This window comes from Scardinius erythrophthalmus, assembly GCF_964197995.2.
Source record: "Scardinius erythrophthalmus genome assembly, chromosome: 1".
NCBI classification, from domain to species: domain Eukaryota; kingdom Metazoa; phylum Chordata; class Actinopteri; order Cypriniformes; family Leuciscidae; genus Scardinius; species Scardinius erythrophthalmus.
In genome coordinates this window covers 37,143,128-37,162,752 of record NC_138221.1, presented here as the reverse complement: position 1 = coordinate 37,162,752, position 19,625 = coordinate 37,143,128, and the positions used below count along the sequence as shown (strand labels likewise).

Here is a 19,625-nt window from a genome sequence, read left to right as displayed (position 1 = left end):
CCTGCATTGCATGTACATATGAAATGGCGTGAATTTGTGCATTTGAATGCGTTTTAAAGACAATAGCCTTTCAAAGACAGTAATAAGTGATAATTCATATAAGAATTAATGTGTTCCAGTGATCACATACTGTGTGGATCTCAAGTTTTCATTGATCAGCACATGACTTGTGTGTGCGATTCCACAAACCTGGAAAACCTTCTGAACATATATAAGCAGTAAGCTTTATATGAATGTTACGACAGTAAATTATGAAAAATGTACTAAATTAGTTTTTTTATATAATCTAATTTACTTCACTTAATTTTTGGAACCTTCATGTAAACAGTTAATACTCAGCCAGCAATGTGTGTGTAATCATACGTGTGTAAGTATCTTTATTCCTAACTTCAAAATCTATCTATCTATCTATCTATCTATCTATCTATCTATCTATCTATCTATCTATCTATATATATATATATATATATATATAAGGTCATCTTGATTTTAAAGTTAGGAATAAAGATACGTACAGCAACCTATACATTCTGATTTTGGTTCTTTACAATCTTCTGTAAAAAAAAAAAAAAATTACTAAGAAAGAATAAAACCGAATAGCTGTAATTTTGTTCATCATAGAGTACCATTTATTCATTTCAGTATGATTACATTTGACATAAATCATAAATAATTAGGCACCAGTCATAGAACATTTAAATTTTTTGTGATGCTAAAGTAAAGGCATTCATATAACGATTCTAAATATTCGAAGCACTTAAATATAGAAGCTTTATTGTGTAAGACAGTTGTATACATATTTCAATCAAAAGGTTATACATCCTTGGACTAGTAGTAAAACATTCCTCTTTCCATATATGTCAATTACAATATATATATATATAGGACAATTATGAATAGGATGAATTATAGAATAAGACAAATGACAAGCCAAAAAAATGTGTGATTTTAAACAGATTAAGTTGACTAGATAGTAATAATTCTATGTATTTATATATTTAGTCCACTGGAGAGTCTCATAGTTGCATTATTTGGTAAAATTACTGTGTGGCTGATTTGGGGTCAGTATATAATCTCCACTTTGATGATGGTAAAAATGAGTACAAGTATGCTGAGAGAAACTGACCATCCACTGCATCCAATTCCTTGAAAAACAACAACATAAAGTTATGATTTCTAATAGGCTTCAGCATTTTAAAACTTGTCGGGTTAGTTCAGTCATTAATTACTCAGTCTCATGTGATTCCAAAACAATAAGACTTATGTTCATCTTTTAAAGAAATCTGAGAGATTTCTGTCCCTCCACTGAAAGTCTATTCACCCTAAACTCTGACGCTTCAAAACGTTCATCTTAAAACGAATCCATACGAATGGAGCGGTTTATAAGAGACATGGTCACTTTATCTGATGATTAACAGATTTAATTTAGGCTTTTGTTCACGTATTATAAACATTTCCGTCTGGAGGGACAGAAATCTTTCAGATTTCATTCAAAATATCTTAAGATTTAAGGCTATTTTTTGACACCTCACCTGGAGCGCCTGAAGAAATCTTAGCAGTGGTAGCAGTGGTAGGTGCGACAGTCGTGACAGCAGTTGTTAGGTCTGCTTTTCCTCCACTCAGATTGATACCCAGTTTTTCCAGCTCCGACTGGGACTGCAGTGAGATCCAGGTCCGTACGACCGTGTCATTTTCAAATGTTTTCAGATCCTGCAAATTGTTACCAAGAAGACCCACGACGTCTGACACACTGAGGTTCTGTAACATAAAACAAGTGGACGTTGTGATGTGTTCACATGATGAAAACATAGAGGAAGAAATGTCAAATATAAAATGATTTTCTTTGCTCACCGAGATCACGCTTGTGTCCAGACTTCTGAAAGTGGACAAGCTCATGCTGACATTATATATTTTCAGATTCCTAATGTAAGCTAGATCTGCACCACCTACAAGAAAACAAGAAAAGCGTTGTTTGTCAATCTGTGTGTACACCTGAGCTGGTATTTTAAAAGTGGCATGACGATTTGTCAAGGTGCATGTGCATTCGGTGGGCTTGAATTGACAATTAAAGTGCTCACTTACCAAGAAAGGGTTCCATTAACTGGAAAGTGGACAGAATTGAACTCGATGCACGGGTTACATTTATGGGAAATGCTATTTTAGCAATGGTGAAGAGGGCCTTCTTGTTGTCAGATGAACATTGAGACACATTCAAAGCATCGCTCTGGCTGTTATTGAGGATAATACAGAGAAATCTTGTGATTAAGCATTAAATGCAATACAAATATATAACTATGTATTGTCAGGAAAAATATATACACACACACACACACACACACACACACACACAATACCATTAAAAAAATGTGGGGTTCAGCAAGGATGCATTAAATTCATCAAATGTGACAGTACAGGCATTTTTAATGTTAAAATAAATTTCTATTTTGAAGAAATCTTTGCGGAATTTTATTCACCAAACAATCCTGAAAAAATGCAACATGGTTTCCACAAAAATTTATTAAAATGAATCAGCTGTAGTTAACAGTTTTCAACATTGATAATAATAAGAAATGTTTTCTGGATATTAGAATGATTTCTGATGGATCATGTGACACTGAAGATGGGAGGAATCATGCAGAAAATTCAGGAATACATTACTTTTTAAAATTCAATCAAATGTATTTTGAATTGTATTTAATATTTCAAAATATTGCTGTTATATTGCTATATTTTGATCAAATAATTGCTGCTCAGGTGACCATAAGAGACTTCTTTCAAAAACATGAAAAAATCTTACAGACCCCAAACTTTTGAAAAATAGCATGTGTGTGTGTGCATATTATATATATACATATATATACATATATATATATATATATATATATATATATATATATATATATATATTATATACACCAACCAATAATAAACATTTCAGAGTACTATATCTGGCTTAAGTCTTTACCTTATGCTGTCTGGCGATATTGTTGACAATGTGTTGACAGTCAGAGAGCAGAGATTTGGTCCTTTTACTACATTCAGCTCATTGGCAGTCAGACTATTGTTAGCGCTTAGGTATTTGGTAATGATTTGTTTACTCTGAAAGATAAATGAATATTTTAACACAAAACCAAATAGTTGGCATCTGTAAAAGAAGTAAGATTTATCAGAAAAGTAATGTCAAAATCTGCACCAGTTCAGGGGTCCATTCGCCATCATTGGAATTCATCAGCGCAGCCAGTGTGTCGATTTTAGTGATGTTCCACTTGCTTATTTCATTTGCTGTTGCGCTCCTGGACACTGACCTCAACACCAGGACCTGATCCTCTGAAAGGCCATTTGGTGATGTCTGATGGACAAGAGCAATGCATATACATTACAACTGTCCTGGATGTCCTGGATGATTTGATCAGATCTTAATATATGACATATTACCTCACTGAGTTTGTCCAGAATGGTTCTCTGGAAGTTGCTATCCACAATCTTTTCACACAGGCTAGCGAGGTTGTCCCTCACTACAGTAGCATTCAGACAGCTGCTGAACTGCGCGTCATCAAATCCAAAGGGGAAGGCATCATCGCTGATGATAGTACTAGTGATGAAGCCCTTGGTACAGTCTTGAAACAAACAAATCAAAACAAGTGAACAAATGATTTAGGAAATTTTGTGGTTAAATGTTACTCTATTATGGAAGCTCGTTTCCACCACGAAAAAAAAAAAAAAAGGTAATTGTGACATTTTATCTCACAATATTTTGACTTTTCTCTGCGATTGCGAGTTTATAGAATCAGAATTGTGAGATATAAACTTGCAATTACAAGAAACAAAGTCATAATTGTGAGATAATTAACTTTTATTTTTTTTCCGTGGGGGAAACAAGCTTCCCTACTCTATCCACTTTATTTTTAACATAAGAGCGGGCGCCATTTGCAACTTGAACTTGAATCCGATCAAAAACACTCCGTCATGATAATGCAAACTGGTGTTTTTTATTTTAACTTATTATTGAAATCATAAACTGGTTTCAATCACAAATCACGTAACCAATGGTAAATAGTTTTACTGTTTACTGCACGTTGTTATTCTTCTAGTTATTTACATATGGCAGATAATAAATCTGAAACCTTGCAAATTTACAGGAAAGAGATTACTTTCACATTGAAAAACTCAGTGGATGTGGATCACACTTGCACACTCAGGACAACATTGTTTAATTGTAAAAATATGAGACTATATATATATATTAATATCTGAGATAAATATGGCATACCTGCAGCTCTTCTGGCTCTTCCGGTTACAATGATTGCTCTAAACAGATTTTTCAGTAGTGGTTTTGGTGTGTTTCGTCCACGCACAAATTTTAAGAAATTTTTGAGGGATATGCTCAAATCATTCTGTTTAAAACAAGAGAGATATTTAAATATTACAGGTTTAATCAGTGTTTACTGAAATCTGGTGTAGGTTTACTCAGAAATTGCTAGTAAAATTCACCAATAATTACAAAGAAATGACAGAATTAAATGTACAATTTTGGCTAAAACTGTATTTTCTTGTAAAACGCAATCCAAGTTTTACTTAACAAATGTAGTTTACAGTGAAGCTCAACTGTGTATGATTTTCATATGGAATGTACCTGTGTGAATGATCTCCAAAACGCTTGTGAGAGGAACAAGGGAAGAATTCCCAGATCACTAATCGTTTTCTGATTCCAGCTTCCTGATGGTCTAAATAATACAATCATAATCTTTCATTACCAGACAGTCATTACCAGTGCACTTTTTTTTTTTTTTTTTTTTTTTTACTAATCAACAGAATCAGGACTGAAAAAAAGATTCTATGCATAATGATAAGTTGACTCCAAATCCTTTAATATAAAGATAACTTGCCCATATTTTGAAGTTCCCTTCAGAAGAACAGCTTCCATGGCTGATATTTGCTCAGCTGAGAGATCATTGCAGTTCTTCAAGTACTCAATGATTTCTGGGTCTGAGTTTTTAATGAAGTCACTGTTCGCAGCACATACCAAGTTGCCCAGCACTGCTAAATCCTGTTTCTGGATGCTTGTTCCACTAATGCCCTGAATTTACAATATATACACTTTTAATTAAAATATTAAATCATAATATCTTCAGGCCGTGACACACCAAGCCGACAATCTGGCATCGTCGGGCCGTCGTTGAGCTGATTTTTGTGGTGCATTTTACACACAATTTGGACAATTACACAACAGTGTTGGTGGCTTTTCGGCTGATTGAGCATGTTAAATCTGCGGCTGAGCCCTTTGGTGGGAGAAATCGCTCTGATTGGCTGTTTAGCTTAGTGAACCAGTGCACAAAAAAAGAAAAACAAAACTGACGGTTTGGCTTTTTGGAATGACTACTGCCATCTGCTGGTATGGAGAGTTATTTCCTCTCGACATGCTAGTTTGCAGTGTGTTCAAGCACAACATTTTGGCCTAGACGCAGGCGACACCGCAATTGCTAGTTCTCTGATGTCAGTTTGGTGTGTCTGGGCCTTAAATAATCAAAATCATTGGACGACACTTACAAAGCAATTTATAGCATTTCTCCACAAGATGTCCCTTCTTCCACTCAGTGTGCTTGAAAAGATTGAGAGATCTGCTGCTCCGACCTCAGCAAAATATGCCTTGCAGAGGGTTTTGTTGATTGTGTCATAACTGAGGAGGACAACAGACAAATTTAACAGAATAGTTCATTGAAAAATTTCTGAACATTAATAAAATTACAGATAGAGCTTACTTGTAGTACAGCAACATATCAGGAGGATAGTTGGTAAAATCCACAACTGAGTCCTTTCTAATAATGTTGTACATGCAAGTCAGCTAGGAAAACAATTAGCAACAAATCATGTTAATTTGTTCACGGTTTGACTTTAAGCTCAACTGAACACATTTTTGAATACCAGTTTTTGTCAGCTCTCACCTGAGTCTCGCTCAGTACCACCTTAGGTCTGTTTGCTCTCCGTCGGCAGGATCTGATCAGGTCTCTGGCTTTAATTGAGGTAAATGTCTGTACACGGGAGCATGTAAATCCTTGCAAAACGTCCACTGACAGGCTGTAGAAAAAAGTCATGCATTTACCATTGTTACTTTCAATAATGTATTTTTGCATAAACCAGTTAAAAAAATATCCTTACTCATCAGTTTCATTAAAAGCATTCGCGACAGTATCGAAGAACAGAACGGCCTGTAAATAAAAACATGCCATTAGCAGAAAAATAATCTACATGTAAAAAATATATAATCAGTTTTATTTTTGTAAGTTATAGTACCTGTTCAGGTTTCCATTTTTTATTGTTAAACTGTCTCACGACTGCTACATTTAAATCGGAGGGAATATTCACAAAGGTTCTTGGAATCTGAACAGCCATATCATCAGGAATGTTTGCCACTAGGTCAGATGGTGTCGAACTCAATTTGATTATCTAGAGATAGAAAAGACGTTTAAGACCCAACTTTATATGGTTTGCACTCGAAATGTCTCTTAATACGCATGAATATTGTTCGCATACCTGGGTCACAAAGGTCTTCTGAACAATATCTGGGGCACTCAGTATGTTTATTACAAATTGTTTGTTTTTAGATGTTTCGAGAATTTGTGCCGGCAAAATTGATGTCAGTATTGTTGAAGGGATCCCTCCAATCAGGGATCCAATATTTACCAAGCTGCTGGAATTGTTGATCTGCAGAAAGTACAAAAAAGTTGAGGTTCTGATGAAGAGGTCATTTCAACAACTTTGAAGGGAAGTTTCTTCCATTGGATTCTTAAATAATACCTGAAATGATCCACTGAGAAGCACTTTTACGATTGCTTGGGCTTGTCCAAAGCTCCATCCAGACACATTGCTCAGTGTTGAGAGCCCACTGATAAGAGCCGATGCAGGTGCAGAGTTTAATTGTGCAGTTGTTAAGCCAACGACTTCATTTCCCAAGTTGCTAATAGCATTAGCATCTATGGTTTTGATGTTTCCCGCAAGGGCTGCAGATATCTGAAGACGTGTATAAGGAAGATCAGCCAGTTACAACACAGTTACATGAAGAAATGACTTGACTTTGGGTTTTAATGGAATACTTACTGCAGGATCCACATTGGAGCAAGATGACTTAAAGTTTGCAAGAATAGCAATAGTTTGATTCTCGTTTAGTGCTGTAAAGGTTGATACTGGGGCATCGCACTGCAAAACCAAAGGCAAGCTAGAGCACAGAGAACAAAGTTAATGCTTTGACAACAACTGAACTCGGAGAACGCTCTGAGATTTTGATCTGGTCTCAGTTCAAACTTACTCAAACAAACTAAAGCTGGAGTTTTGCCGAAAGAGGAGTTCAGTGTAGCGGCTGAGCACATTCTTTGGAAGTGTCTTTTGATCGAATAGTTTTAAGTTTTCAGGATTCACTGTGAAGATTTTTATCTGCAAACAACAAAATGGGACAGGAATAAACAATGTGTGTTAATTCGCTTTCACCAGTATAATGTCACACAAAACATGGTCTGATGATAAATCAAGTATTGATGGTTTATCTATGTGAACAAGTGGATATAGTTCATACCGTGTTCTCAGAACCGAAAGAGTAGAGATCGTCCAGACTCAGAAAAGTTATAAATGTACCAATGTAGTTTACAAACCACGCAGTTGAGTTAAGTGTTGCGTCAGATTGGTTGTAGCATTTTGGAGCAGTGTCTGAAATGTAATAAATGTAAGAAAATTAACATTTTATTATATTTTATTATATACATATATTTCAGTATATATTCAGTTATATTGTTAAATATTATTACAACTGAATAGCAGTTTACTATTTAAAAAAAAAAAAATTAAAAGGATTTTTTCCCAGCAGCATTTATTTTCAGCATCATTACTCATCTTCAGTGTCACATGATCCTTCAGAAATCAGTCTAATGATTTGCTGCTCAAGAAACATTTTATATTATCAATGTTAAAAACTGTTGTGCTGTTTAATATATTTTGTGGAAACCATCATATATTTGCTCAAGATTTTTTAATGAATAAAGTTATTCATTTGTTTGAAATAAATATCTTTTGTAATATTATAAATGTCTTTGTTGTCACTTTTGATCTTCGGTGAATAAAAGTATTAATTTCTTTAATATATATATATATATATATATATATATATATATATATATATATATATATATATATATATATATATATATTATATGTACATTTTTGAAGAGAAAAAAGACTAATTCACCTGCTTTCAGATAGGTCTTAATGATGGTGTACACATCTGCACGGGAAATCTGAGAACCATTAGAGGTGAAATTGTTGCCTAAAACATTGACCCTAGAAGAACAGAGAAAGCACTTTAAAAGTTACAAAAGACTTTGCATTTAAACTTCCAAGCAAACAAATTTGACTGTAGCCATTTGCACTGACATTTTCCTGTATGACAGGCAAGATGCATTCAGTGTGTCTTTTGACTGTAGTGTATTGTTGTTCAGGAACTTCAAGTAGGGCCTCAATCTACGGTCAAACCACAAATTAATTTCTGTCTGATTGTCACTTTTCAGTGCCAGAGGCCAGACACAGGGAAGGATGGCGCTTTTAAGATTATCTGGAACATCTTCCTGCAAAAAAAAACAAAAACAAGAAAGCACGATGATTAAAACGTTGAACTGTAATATTATTAGCTGTAAGTGTCCCTACATAAATGTGTTTTGAACATTGTATTATGTGCAAATAAAGCAAAACTCACAGTCTCCAAGAACTCAGGGGTTCTGACAAAGTTGTTAAAGATGACACAGATTTGTGAATCATTTTTCGCCACGTCCAGATGTCTGAGGTAGGTTCCCAGCTCAGAAAGAGATGCAGAGTTTACGAGCTGAAATACATGAATTAAACACAAGTTACAGTTACATCATCTACACTGAGCATCTGAACTGTAGAGTTGATATGGAGCGTACCTCAGATATCCGAGGCTGTGGTATCAGCGAGAGGAAGGTGGTCAGGTTTGGAAGCGGCCCAAAGCCGAACAGGCTTTCGTTTAGGAACGTGATAAAGCTGTTGTTTCTGTAGCACCTCAGAGGCTGTGGCCCTGCGAGAAAAAAAACATAAAATGTTGTATCTTATCCGATGTTAAGTGAATAAAACAAGATACTGATAAAATAAAATATTTTCTAAATATTATTTATTACATTTTATAAGAATAAAATGTACTGTTTTTATATTTATAAAATTACTAAGTTTATTATTTTTTTGGTTTATTTTTTGAGTTGTATCATCACTCAATGACTTTTATGTGATGTTTAATGAAGAAATACCTCTGAAGGACTGAAGAATGCTGTTGTAGATCGCATTTTTGGTATTTGCCGGTATTGAAGATTCATTGTTTAACAGCCTCAGTCTGTAAATTGAAAATAAACAGTGTATAATGTTTTCTTTCAACCTGTTCCAATGTATATACTCACGTAAATGCAATGTACAGATATTTTGTTCTTACGCGGATTGAGTGATATTGCAGTCCCTTGTGCTGAGGATGGTAAAAAACGGAGACACAACGCTTTCTGAAAGGTTGGCTAACAGAGGTTGTAGTCTTTTCTGGAACCAGTCTACAACTTCCTGATTGGTGACATTTATATTAGACAGGTTGGCTCTGTCAAATATCTGTTTTATCAGTGCTGCATTTACATCTGGTGTGAGTCGGGCGTCCTGGACAGGAGACAATAATATCATTGCACCATTAGCATAGTTACTCTTTAAAAAGTTTTTTTAGTACTTTTTAAAAAGGTTTTATTAGTATGAACATCGTTTTCACACCTTCACTTTCCCGGAAAGGAGGTCAAAGAAAGCGGAGAGCTGGCAATCCTTAACAAGCTGCGTGACATTGGTGACACTTGGAGGATCCTTAAGCGCACCAGGAGTGACTGAAAACTCAGCTAGTTGTTTTAGACCCAAAAGAGGTAGAACATCCACCTAAATTGACAAACAAACTGACTGTCACAATGGTTGCTGTTTTTTGGTATTTTTCAAAGGTATTTTGCATGAATTGCAACATTTAACACTCACCGCTGTGAAGTTTCTGTTCAGTTCCGCAAGGTCCGTTAGGGGAGCTGACTGAACGAACGGCCCAAAGTTTCTGTTGATCCACTGCGTACTGTTGGTTGAATTTGTAAGGCACCTGGGGTCTGAAAGAGCCACAAGAACATTTTCATTGTGATTCATCATGTTAGTTTAATGTGAACCCAAAATGTGTAAGTTGTCTCGCTCACAGAGTGAGTGATATTTGGCATTGGCACTTGATCTTTTAAACGGGGCATGACACAATATTTGTGCAAATGATTTCATATTGTGAACATTTGCATTCTTTTGTGTTGAATTCAAAGAGGGTTAAAATATTCCAAACCAACCATCAGTGTCATTGCGAGAGAGGAAAGCTTTCATGAACTCTTTGTAGACCAGATCCTGTCTTTGAGTGGCATTAGGTTGCAGTGGATTGCAAACGTCTTGTCCATCTCGTAGAGGAGCATTCACAAAAGCCTCAGTGCTGAAAGATAACAAACACCATATTTCATTTTTTATCTTAGTGTCTGAAAATTACATGGTCACTTCGTACAATATAACTAAGACCAACTTACACTGTGCGGTAACTTTCACAGGTGAGGTTTTTGCTGCTGAGACAGGACAGGACTCTTTGAGATACTGATGGTAAGAAGGGCTTTAGTCGCCCCTGAAACCATGAGCGAATGAAGACAGGATCTCTCAGTCTCTGAGGACTAAAGCGATCGACCCGGACGTCAACAAGCACATCCAGAACATCAGACCAAGACACATTGCTGGGACTCGGAGTCTGGAAAATAAACACATTTTAGATATCACATTAAATATGATATAACATAATATAACATAATGTAATATGAGATTGGTAAGTGTTTTTTATTTATTTTAAAATTAATTCAGACTTTTATTTGTTGTTTTTTTGGTAACTTTCTTTTAATATTTTATATATATATATACTGCATTTCAAAAGTCTGGGGTAAGTCAGAGTTTCTTTCTTTATTTACTTTTATTCAACAAGGACACATTAAATTGAGCAAAAGTGACAGTAAATACATTTATAATGTTACATAATATTTATATGTCAAACGAATGCTAATTAATCACAGTTTCCACAAAAATATTAAGCAGCACATCTGTTTTCAACATTAATAATGATAAAAAATTCTTAAGCATCAAATCAGTATGATTTCTGAAGGATCATGTGACACTGAAGACGAGTAATAATGATAAGTATAATGGTGAGCATAAGAGACTTCTTTCCAAAACATTATACAATCTTCCTAGCCCCAAGAATTTGTCCAGTAGTGTGATATTAAAAAACAGGTTTCTTACCATGTTGGAAAATTTGAGCAGTGCATCATCAAGGTTTGCGCTGGTTTTGGTGAAGAAAAGCTTCCAGGTCTCTTTTCCCACATTGCTGGGCTGTTTGCAAGCCAACACGACGGCCACTTGTTGAGAGTTTAACTGTGACAACTGATGACACAAATGAGCTTTAATTAAAACTAAATCAATGACTAAAAAAGCGAAGTGTTTTTCTCTTGTGTAATAATACCTTTGATAGACAGGCAAACTGCAACACAGTGTAGTTGCAAAGATTCTGTGGGCCTGTTGCATTCTGAGCCGTCGTGTTCAAGAACTGATCCAAAGCAGAGCTGCAAACCAGAAGAGCATGCAACATGTATTACAGACCATTGTGTCCTCAGTGCTTTAACTCTTTTGAGTGCAGACAGAAAAGCTCACCTGTCGACACTTGCACAGAGGGAAGTCTCTGGAAAAGGACAAGACAACAAAGACTTTAAGTTTTAGAAACATCACTGACATCTCAAATCAAGTAGGATATAATCAGTCGCTTACCATTTACAGGAGTTGCTGTGCACTGCAAGAGTGAGAACAAATGTTGCATTACAACTGTTTTTTTTTTATTGAAACATAAAAACAGACACAATCTACTGAACATGAAATGTATCTTTTTGTTCATCATTACTTACTTGACTCGCTCTCTCAATGCACTCTGGAGGGAAATAAAACACAATTCACACTTTAATTCAGGCAGAATTTTGCATTCAGTTATTCTGATGTGATCAACGTGTTTATGAGCAAGTGTTATTGTCGATTCTGCCTCACCATCGGGAGGAATCATCATCACGGAGTCTCTGATCGTCAGCAGGGCTTCAGACTGGTTAGAAGGGACTGATAATAATGTCTGATCCATCTTGTTAAAGCTGATTCACAGAGAAAAGACAAAACAATCGTGATCTTAATCAATACTGATACATCCAGATCGCTATTTGTTTTGATTTTTAAAAACAACTTACAAGATTTTGTAGTTTTCACAACTGAAGTTTGCCTGCAAAAGAGACAAAAGAGAAAACATTACATGGTTGGACAGGAACAAAATGGATAATAAAGTTGATACATAAACAAACAACAACATCACTAATAGTAACAATAATTTTGTTTTAAATATTTTTTCAAAAGTAATACATGATAATAATTAATATCATTATTATTAAATGAAGTATTTCTACACAGGTTACATCTAAATCGTGGCATTATGCACCTTTCTGGCCTGAGCCTGAAGAGAGGGGAGGAAGTTGTTTAGTTTGTCTCCGATAGGGGCTTGAAGAAGGAAGTCAAAGACTTTTGTGAGGATGTTCGTTCGCTCTTCTGGTGAAGCGGGAAGACTGAACACCAGTTCATTCAGTTGCAAAGGTGTGAGTAATTGAAGCGCGTCCGCCTGCAGACGACATGAGACACAAGCTTCACTGGCACACATTTACAAAGCCTTTATATATGAGTTCAGTCAGTCTTTACTCGAATCATCACTAACAGCAAAAACGTTTGACTTACAGCGGAAAAATTGCGGCTAAATTTTGAAATATTTTGAAGCTGTGCAAACTTAAAGAATCCGCCAAAGTTTTGCAGGATGAAGTCCGTACTGTTGTAAAATGGCAACGTGCAATCGACACCTGAAACAACAACATGAAAAACTGAGTTCATTACTGGTCATTTATATGGAGTCCTGTAAAGTATTATGTGTCAAATTAAATTATGAGGAGTCTAACAATACTCTTAATGTGTCTGTTAAATTGAATGATAAATAACTTAGCCTACTTGTGTTTTGATGCTGTGACAGGAACGGAACAATGAAGTCGTTGAGGATCCATCTCTGTGTTGTATTGTTCATCAGTCCTAAACTATTATTTAGCCCCACAAAACTGCAGAAATAAAACAGAGATGTAAGAGGATAGCGATTACAAAAGTATTCTTGACAAGCACATTTCTCAGGGGTGTCACTAGATCCTTTTTACAAGTCCCGGTGAAATACTGCACGTGCCACAGTAAAATATTATGTCAATGGACATTACCGTTCACAGACTTGAGAATAATTTTCATTGATACAATTATGTCATGTGTGTTTTCCATCAGCTGTTTATAATGAGTATTATGGTTGCCAGATTTGCAAATTAATGAAATCGTGATTCAATTTGATTCACTCAGACAGTTCACTCACAAACTGAATCAATTTTAGTCACACCGAAATAGTAACAAGATATTTTGAAGGCAGAAAACAAACAATACATTGTTTGTAATAGGTTAATTTAATAATAATTTCTATTGTCACTATTGCTATCTTTTTTTATTTTAGTTAGTTTTTTTATTTATTATTAATTATTTTGAATTTTTGTATATTATGGAAGCCCGTTTCCACCACGGTTGAGTAAAAAAGAAGAAGAAAAAAAGTCCTAATAATGAGACTTAACTTATATAATAACTTATATAGAAAGATAAATAACTTTCTCATAATTATAACTTAGTATCATTATATTGAGAAAGTTTCTCATAATAATGACTTAGTATCTCATAATAATGAGAAACTTTTTCGTAATAATGACTTAAACGTCTCATGATAATGAGAAACTTTCTCTAAGGACTTATTTCGTCGCACTTCTACGCATGCGCATAGCAGTGGAGCAGAAGGGAGTGCCACGCTAGCGACATCCGCTGTTCAAAGCCGTGTAAATGCATCACAGAAAACATGGCACGCTCTGCAAAACAGTTGTTTTCATTAAAGTCAATGTGATCTACGAAGTGCAAGCTGTAGTATCATTAAATAACATCAATTAAAAATCATCAGTATATCTTCCATATTTTTCCATGCGCACGAAAAGGTGTGAAAGTGGAATGCAGAAGCAGGATGGTTACCATGGTAACGAAGTACGCCTGATTGTGCAAACCGATGTAAATTGTGTTACATGAATTTACACAACTATCAGATTAAAGTTGGAATATTACCAGGGTTCATACACATTTTAACCAATACTTTTCCATGACTATTCCATGACTTTTCCATGACTTTTCGGCACATTTCCATGACTATGTATTCCTGAAAATGTCAGTCGACATTAGAGCTGACACAGAAGCGGCATCAAAACTGGCATTAGCCTACTATATTTACACTTCATTTACAATTGCATAAATAAAGATATTCAATATTTAAATGAAATGATTTATAATTTTAACATTTTAATTAAAAAAAGATACTTTAAATATGAAACTAAAACCACCCGTAGGTGGCGGCAAGTCACTGTCTTAATAAGCGAGTTGTTGGAGTAATTTCAACCGATTCGTTCAAACGGCTGATTCATTAAAAAAACAAGTGAATGTTCACTGAATCGTTAAAATGATTCGTTCAAAACGCGGATTTCATTAAATAAATAAATAAATCATCATGTCTGTTGGACCACGGCTTCATTATGAAATTCTCGTCGGCGATATAAAGTGAAAATTGACAATATTGTGTCCAAAAAGTAACTCACAATGTCAACTTTATTGTTAATTTAACTTTTGTATAAAATAAATAGCACCTTTGCACAGGAAAACGGCACTCTTGCTCATGTGATATTCTAATATGACAACATAATATGATAAAAACTCAGTTGGGGACATCTATAACTGCACTGACACATCACGCAGTGTGAAAGCAAGCATGAGAGACAAACGCGATGTCAGCTCGCACTCGCAGTGCCTCGGCTCGGACGTACATGTAGTTAAACAATGATTACAATATCATCATAGTTCATAGACAATATCGCACACTCCTAAGCAGATAAAGAATGAACTTACAATTGAACTGGCATTTACTTGTTTTCTTCTCTCCTCTCGCGTGCAGGAGACTGCGTATCGTTTCACATGCGGCCAGAGCTGCAATCCTCATTTCCGCTACATTCTCGACCCACCAGTGCTTGCAAAGCTTTAGCATGCTCGTGCCACTTTCCTGGCATTTCAATTAAATTTCTGTCAGAACCGACCTCGCCTCAGGCAACATCGCAACAAGTGAGTGATTCGGACGTGAACTGAACGTTATGCCACCCGAATATAAGGACGTTAAGACAACGCGGAATTTTTTTTTTTTTAAAACAGTTATTATTAATCACATATTATGCTATGTTAAAAAAAAAAATTCCATGACTTTTCCAAAACTTTCTGGGTATTTCTATTTTTTCAAAACCTTTCCAGGCCTGGAATTTGCATTTTTCAAATTCCATAACTTTTCCAGGTTTTTTCAAAACGTACGAACCCTGTATTACATTTGTTCGTTAAGTTTAAGTGTAACATCTTCATAAAATATATGGGTAGGCCTATATGTGTTAATATAACGCATTTTGCGGATGCGTCTAGGATATTAGATGTGCAGGTTCATCTGGAAGATATCAATACAGAAATCACCTTTAAGATGTTTATGACTTTGGGGACATTTACACATAAGTGCACTCCATCTATTTGAAATCCATGGATCACCCTTCTGTGTGGCTGCTTGTTCATACACAAAAATACAAATTAATATTACAAATGAATAAAATACTATCTAGTATGGAAGCCGGTCTCATATACTGATAATTTATCATTAATGTTATTCACTGCAGAGCGTGCAATGTTTGCTGTGATGCATTTACAGGCTTTGACCAGCGGATGTCGCTAGCGTGGCACTCCCTTCTGCTCCACTGCTTTGCGCATGCGTAGAAGTGCGAGAAAATAAGTCATTATTGCGAGAAAGTTTCTCATAATTATGAGATGTTAAGTCATTATTATGAGAAAGTTTCTCATTATTACTAGATGTTAAGTTTTAATTACGAGAAAGTTTCTCATTATTACGAGAAACTTTCTCAATATAATGAGATACTAAGTCATAATTATGAGAACGTTTCTCATTATTATGTCTTACAGAATTATATTTTTTACTCAACTATGGCGGAAACAGGTTTCCATAGTGTTTCTAGATCCGCATACAACCAGAAAGTGAATTCAATCTCAAGCAGGGTGAGTCTGCAAATTGGTTTGTGATTAGATAATGATCAGTTTTCAGATATCAGCTGAACGGAATGTGAGGAACATACAGGGCGTTGTAGGCCGGACAGCTGAAGTTACGGGTGGCGAGGCAAGTCAGGAATTCTCTTGAAATTTTGGGCAGCAGAGGCTTCATCTTGATCTGGAACCAGAATCTCATGAACTCCACATCAGCAAGATTTCCAGGTGTGAAGCTTTCAGCAGGAAGTTCTGCAAACAAGGCTGTGAGGTTGCTCTGAGATGAGCTTGTTGCCTGAATCAAAAATAAACTTCTTGTCAAAAAAGACAGTTCAATATTACATGCTCAATTTTCCCCCCCCTCATTTTTATTTGTATCCTTACGGATTGCTCCATCTGTGTCTGCAGTGGTGTGGTGAGATTAGTGATCAGAAGTCGCAGGTTTTCCTCAGTGAAGCTCAGATTTGATTTAGCAACACAATTAATCGCTTTCGCCAGACTCTCTCCAGTGTGCGATATCTGCAAATGACCAGAAAGTAGCTTTATACCAAAACTGCAGTCAGCTGATATCTGGGCTGTAAATCTGTTTGAGATATTTGCATCTTGTACTAGGTGTTCCAGTTTTTCTACATGCGAACAAAACAACATTGTGCCGTGGTTTTATCTTTCACATTCTTTAGATGTGTGACAGTTGTTGGACCTGATCAGGGTGTGGTTAACTATGCATAAGAATTAAAAATTGTGGTTTATGAAAGACTTACAAGACAGGAATTATTATTGCTGGTGACTTTACAAATGTTGACAGGATCTGCAGTTTGAGGTTCTGAAGTACTGAAAAATGTATAAAGAGCACAGCATTAGTTAAAACAAATCAGACATGCTGTGAGGAACATATGTTTTTAATTGTAGTACATATGTACTAGTGGCAATCATATACACTGCAATCCTTTTCTTAATTAGTCATTTAGTTTTGTTTTCCAGTAAATGTTTGTCTTGTTTTCCAAATATGAAATAATCCTTAGAGATATGGGGAAAAATAGTCAAACTTGTTATCAGAGAATATATTTATTAAATGCAGTTTTATTCAGCTGAGGGGCAAAAGTTAGCTTTAATTCCTGGTTCTCTGAAAACAGTTCTCTTAGCATCTTGAACAATTTTCCTTGTGAAATTAATTTATCATGTTTTAATAAGATTTTCTTTTTGTTTTAATGGAAAACAAGACAAAAATAAGGATTCAAAAGTTTTTGCGCTTTCAACAATTTTCTGTAATCATTTATAATTTTTACCTCCTGTTTCTTCTGAGAGCTCTAATTTTATAATGCAGTGCTACTCACAAAACAAATGTGGATATTTGTTGGACATCAGATGAAGTCAGGTTAGTTTGCAGATTATTCTTCACCACAGGAATAACCACATTCTGGAACCATTCAGTGGTGTTGGTGATGTTAAATGTATTTATTGAGGGTTGGTGGGTGCCATAGAAATTGGTCCAGTTAGTCAGAAGCGTTTCCGTAGGGTTTTTGATACTGCTTATATCTGTCTGAAAGAGAACAAAGACAGAACATCTGTTAAACAGGCTTATGCGTATTAAGGCAATTAAGTTAAAGGCATTTTAAAAATGTGATGCTCCTGGCACAAGAAAAGAGAGGCAATTAATAGGATTAGGCTATGTATATGTATTATATTGAATCTAAAGCCACCTTTTTAACGTCTATTCCTTGTTTTCATCTGCCACAATAATGTAATGTCTTTGAATTATTCATTTGGGATTATTTAATAGCAAACCTTTATAAATACAGATAATTTGATTCATCATTTGGCATTTCAAACTATTCATATGTTCAAAAATGTAAGGACTGACATCCCGGCCTAAATAGGCCTATTATACTATTTCATTTCACACACACTCACACAGACACACACACACACACACACACACACACACACACACACACACACACACACACACACACACACACACAAACTTACTGTCTGAGCAATGGTCACACAAGATGTGATGAATCTTCCCAGTTGTCTCAAATATACCTGGATTTCTGAGAGTTTCTGCACACAGAAATGACAAGAATTAGCATCATCTTCTTCATTCATGTTTCATCACTGGACTTCATCATCATCATATACAAAACTCTTACAATGGTAATGTTAAAAGTTGTGTTTGTGAGCGGCGGCAGGAAACTCTGGAAGGTCTTATTGATGGAATCACCATTTAGACTATTAGTTTTATTCAACTGAAAGATGAGCTCAGCTTTCTGCTCTGGACTGAGTCTCTCTAGGACATCCAGCTGCAAAGAAACACAAAGATTCAAATGAATGACCTCAACAGTAAAGGCCCGTTCACACCGAGAACAATAACTATAATGACGACTATATTAGCTTCCACACCAAAGGATGATAACATTCAGTTTATTCTAAACGTCTAAATGTCTTAAAAATCCCCTGTGGCAAAAATCAAGTTTTTAATGTTGTTCATATGTCTATGTGATGTTTTAATATACTTTAAGAAACCATGTTCAAATTCATAAGTCAACACCATTGCTGAGTTTGCGTTGGGGTTTGGGATGAACTAGAAGCCGGTCTCTTTGAATCCATCTTCTACTTTTGCCAAAGTCGCTTGAGTTGTCTTCGCTGATGCGGATAATGGCGGCGAATACACAAACCTGCCAGACATAGCCAGGTGAGCGTGAACGCGCATGACGTCACGCCCAGTCGATTCCGTCCCGAATCCCTCTTATTTATTTTAGCATACTGTACAGGATTATAGAGGCAATCGCAGATATCATAGAAGGGCTCATTCAGCCCATCAGGCAATTGTTTAAGCATGTATGGGTTAGAAAAACGGGTATTTTTAACATGAAAAGTTTTTAATGCACCTTTAAAGAGGCTTTAGTATGTGCGCCTAGGCTCGTCCACAACGCGCGTACACTCTGCTTATTTAACACACAAGGACGCACAGCAGCACACAAACATGCCAAATATTTAAAATAAAAGGATTACCATGTAAAAGATTATTATTGTGAGATATGGTGGAATCCGGCTTGTCCCATAGATGATCTGCTTGCGCACTTTTACCTTGCGCACGAGCAGTTCCGTTTGCACTCTGGAGACGCGTTCAGTCTATCCTCTATCAAATTCCGTCATGTAGGCTAAATAGCGAATCTGCCATGGCGCGAGCGCAACTGGCATTTAAAGGGAATGGGAGATAAGACTCTTATTGGTTTAACGCACGTAAATCCCAAAACACACCAATTACTCATTAAGAG

General features: G+C 35.7%; 1 protein-coding gene across 1 annotated transcript; it reads right to left on the bottom strand.

The window, feature by feature from the left end:
- Positions 1 to 1,720: 1,720 nt before the first annotated feature.
- On the bottom strand, positions 1,721 to 9,338 carry mslna (mesothelin a; the record flags this gene model as incomplete). The annotated part of the gene is made up of 23 exons (XM_081374308.1): positions 1,721 to 1,750; positions 1,852 to 1,946; positions 2,083 to 2,228; positions 2,966 to 3,099; positions 3,194 to 3,349; positions 3,436 to 3,617; positions 4,271 to 4,394; positions 4,883 to 5,077; positions 5,548 to 5,677; positions 5,760 to 5,842; positions 5,943 to 6,075; positions 6,157 to 6,206; positions 6,292 to 6,444; positions 6,532 to 6,702; positions 6,796 to 7,008; positions 7,096 to 7,213; positions 7,304 to 7,428; positions 7,568 to 7,698; positions 8,234 to 8,325; positions 8,419 to 8,609; positions 8,738 to 8,863; positions 8,946 to 9,076; positions 9,314 to 9,338. 23 exons carry the CDS (start codon positions 9,336 to 9,338, stop codon positions 1,721 to 1,723), a joined length of 2,934 nt encoding a protein of 977 aa, XP_081230434.1.
- Between the last annotated feature and the right edge of the window lie 10,287 nt (positions 9,339 to 19,625).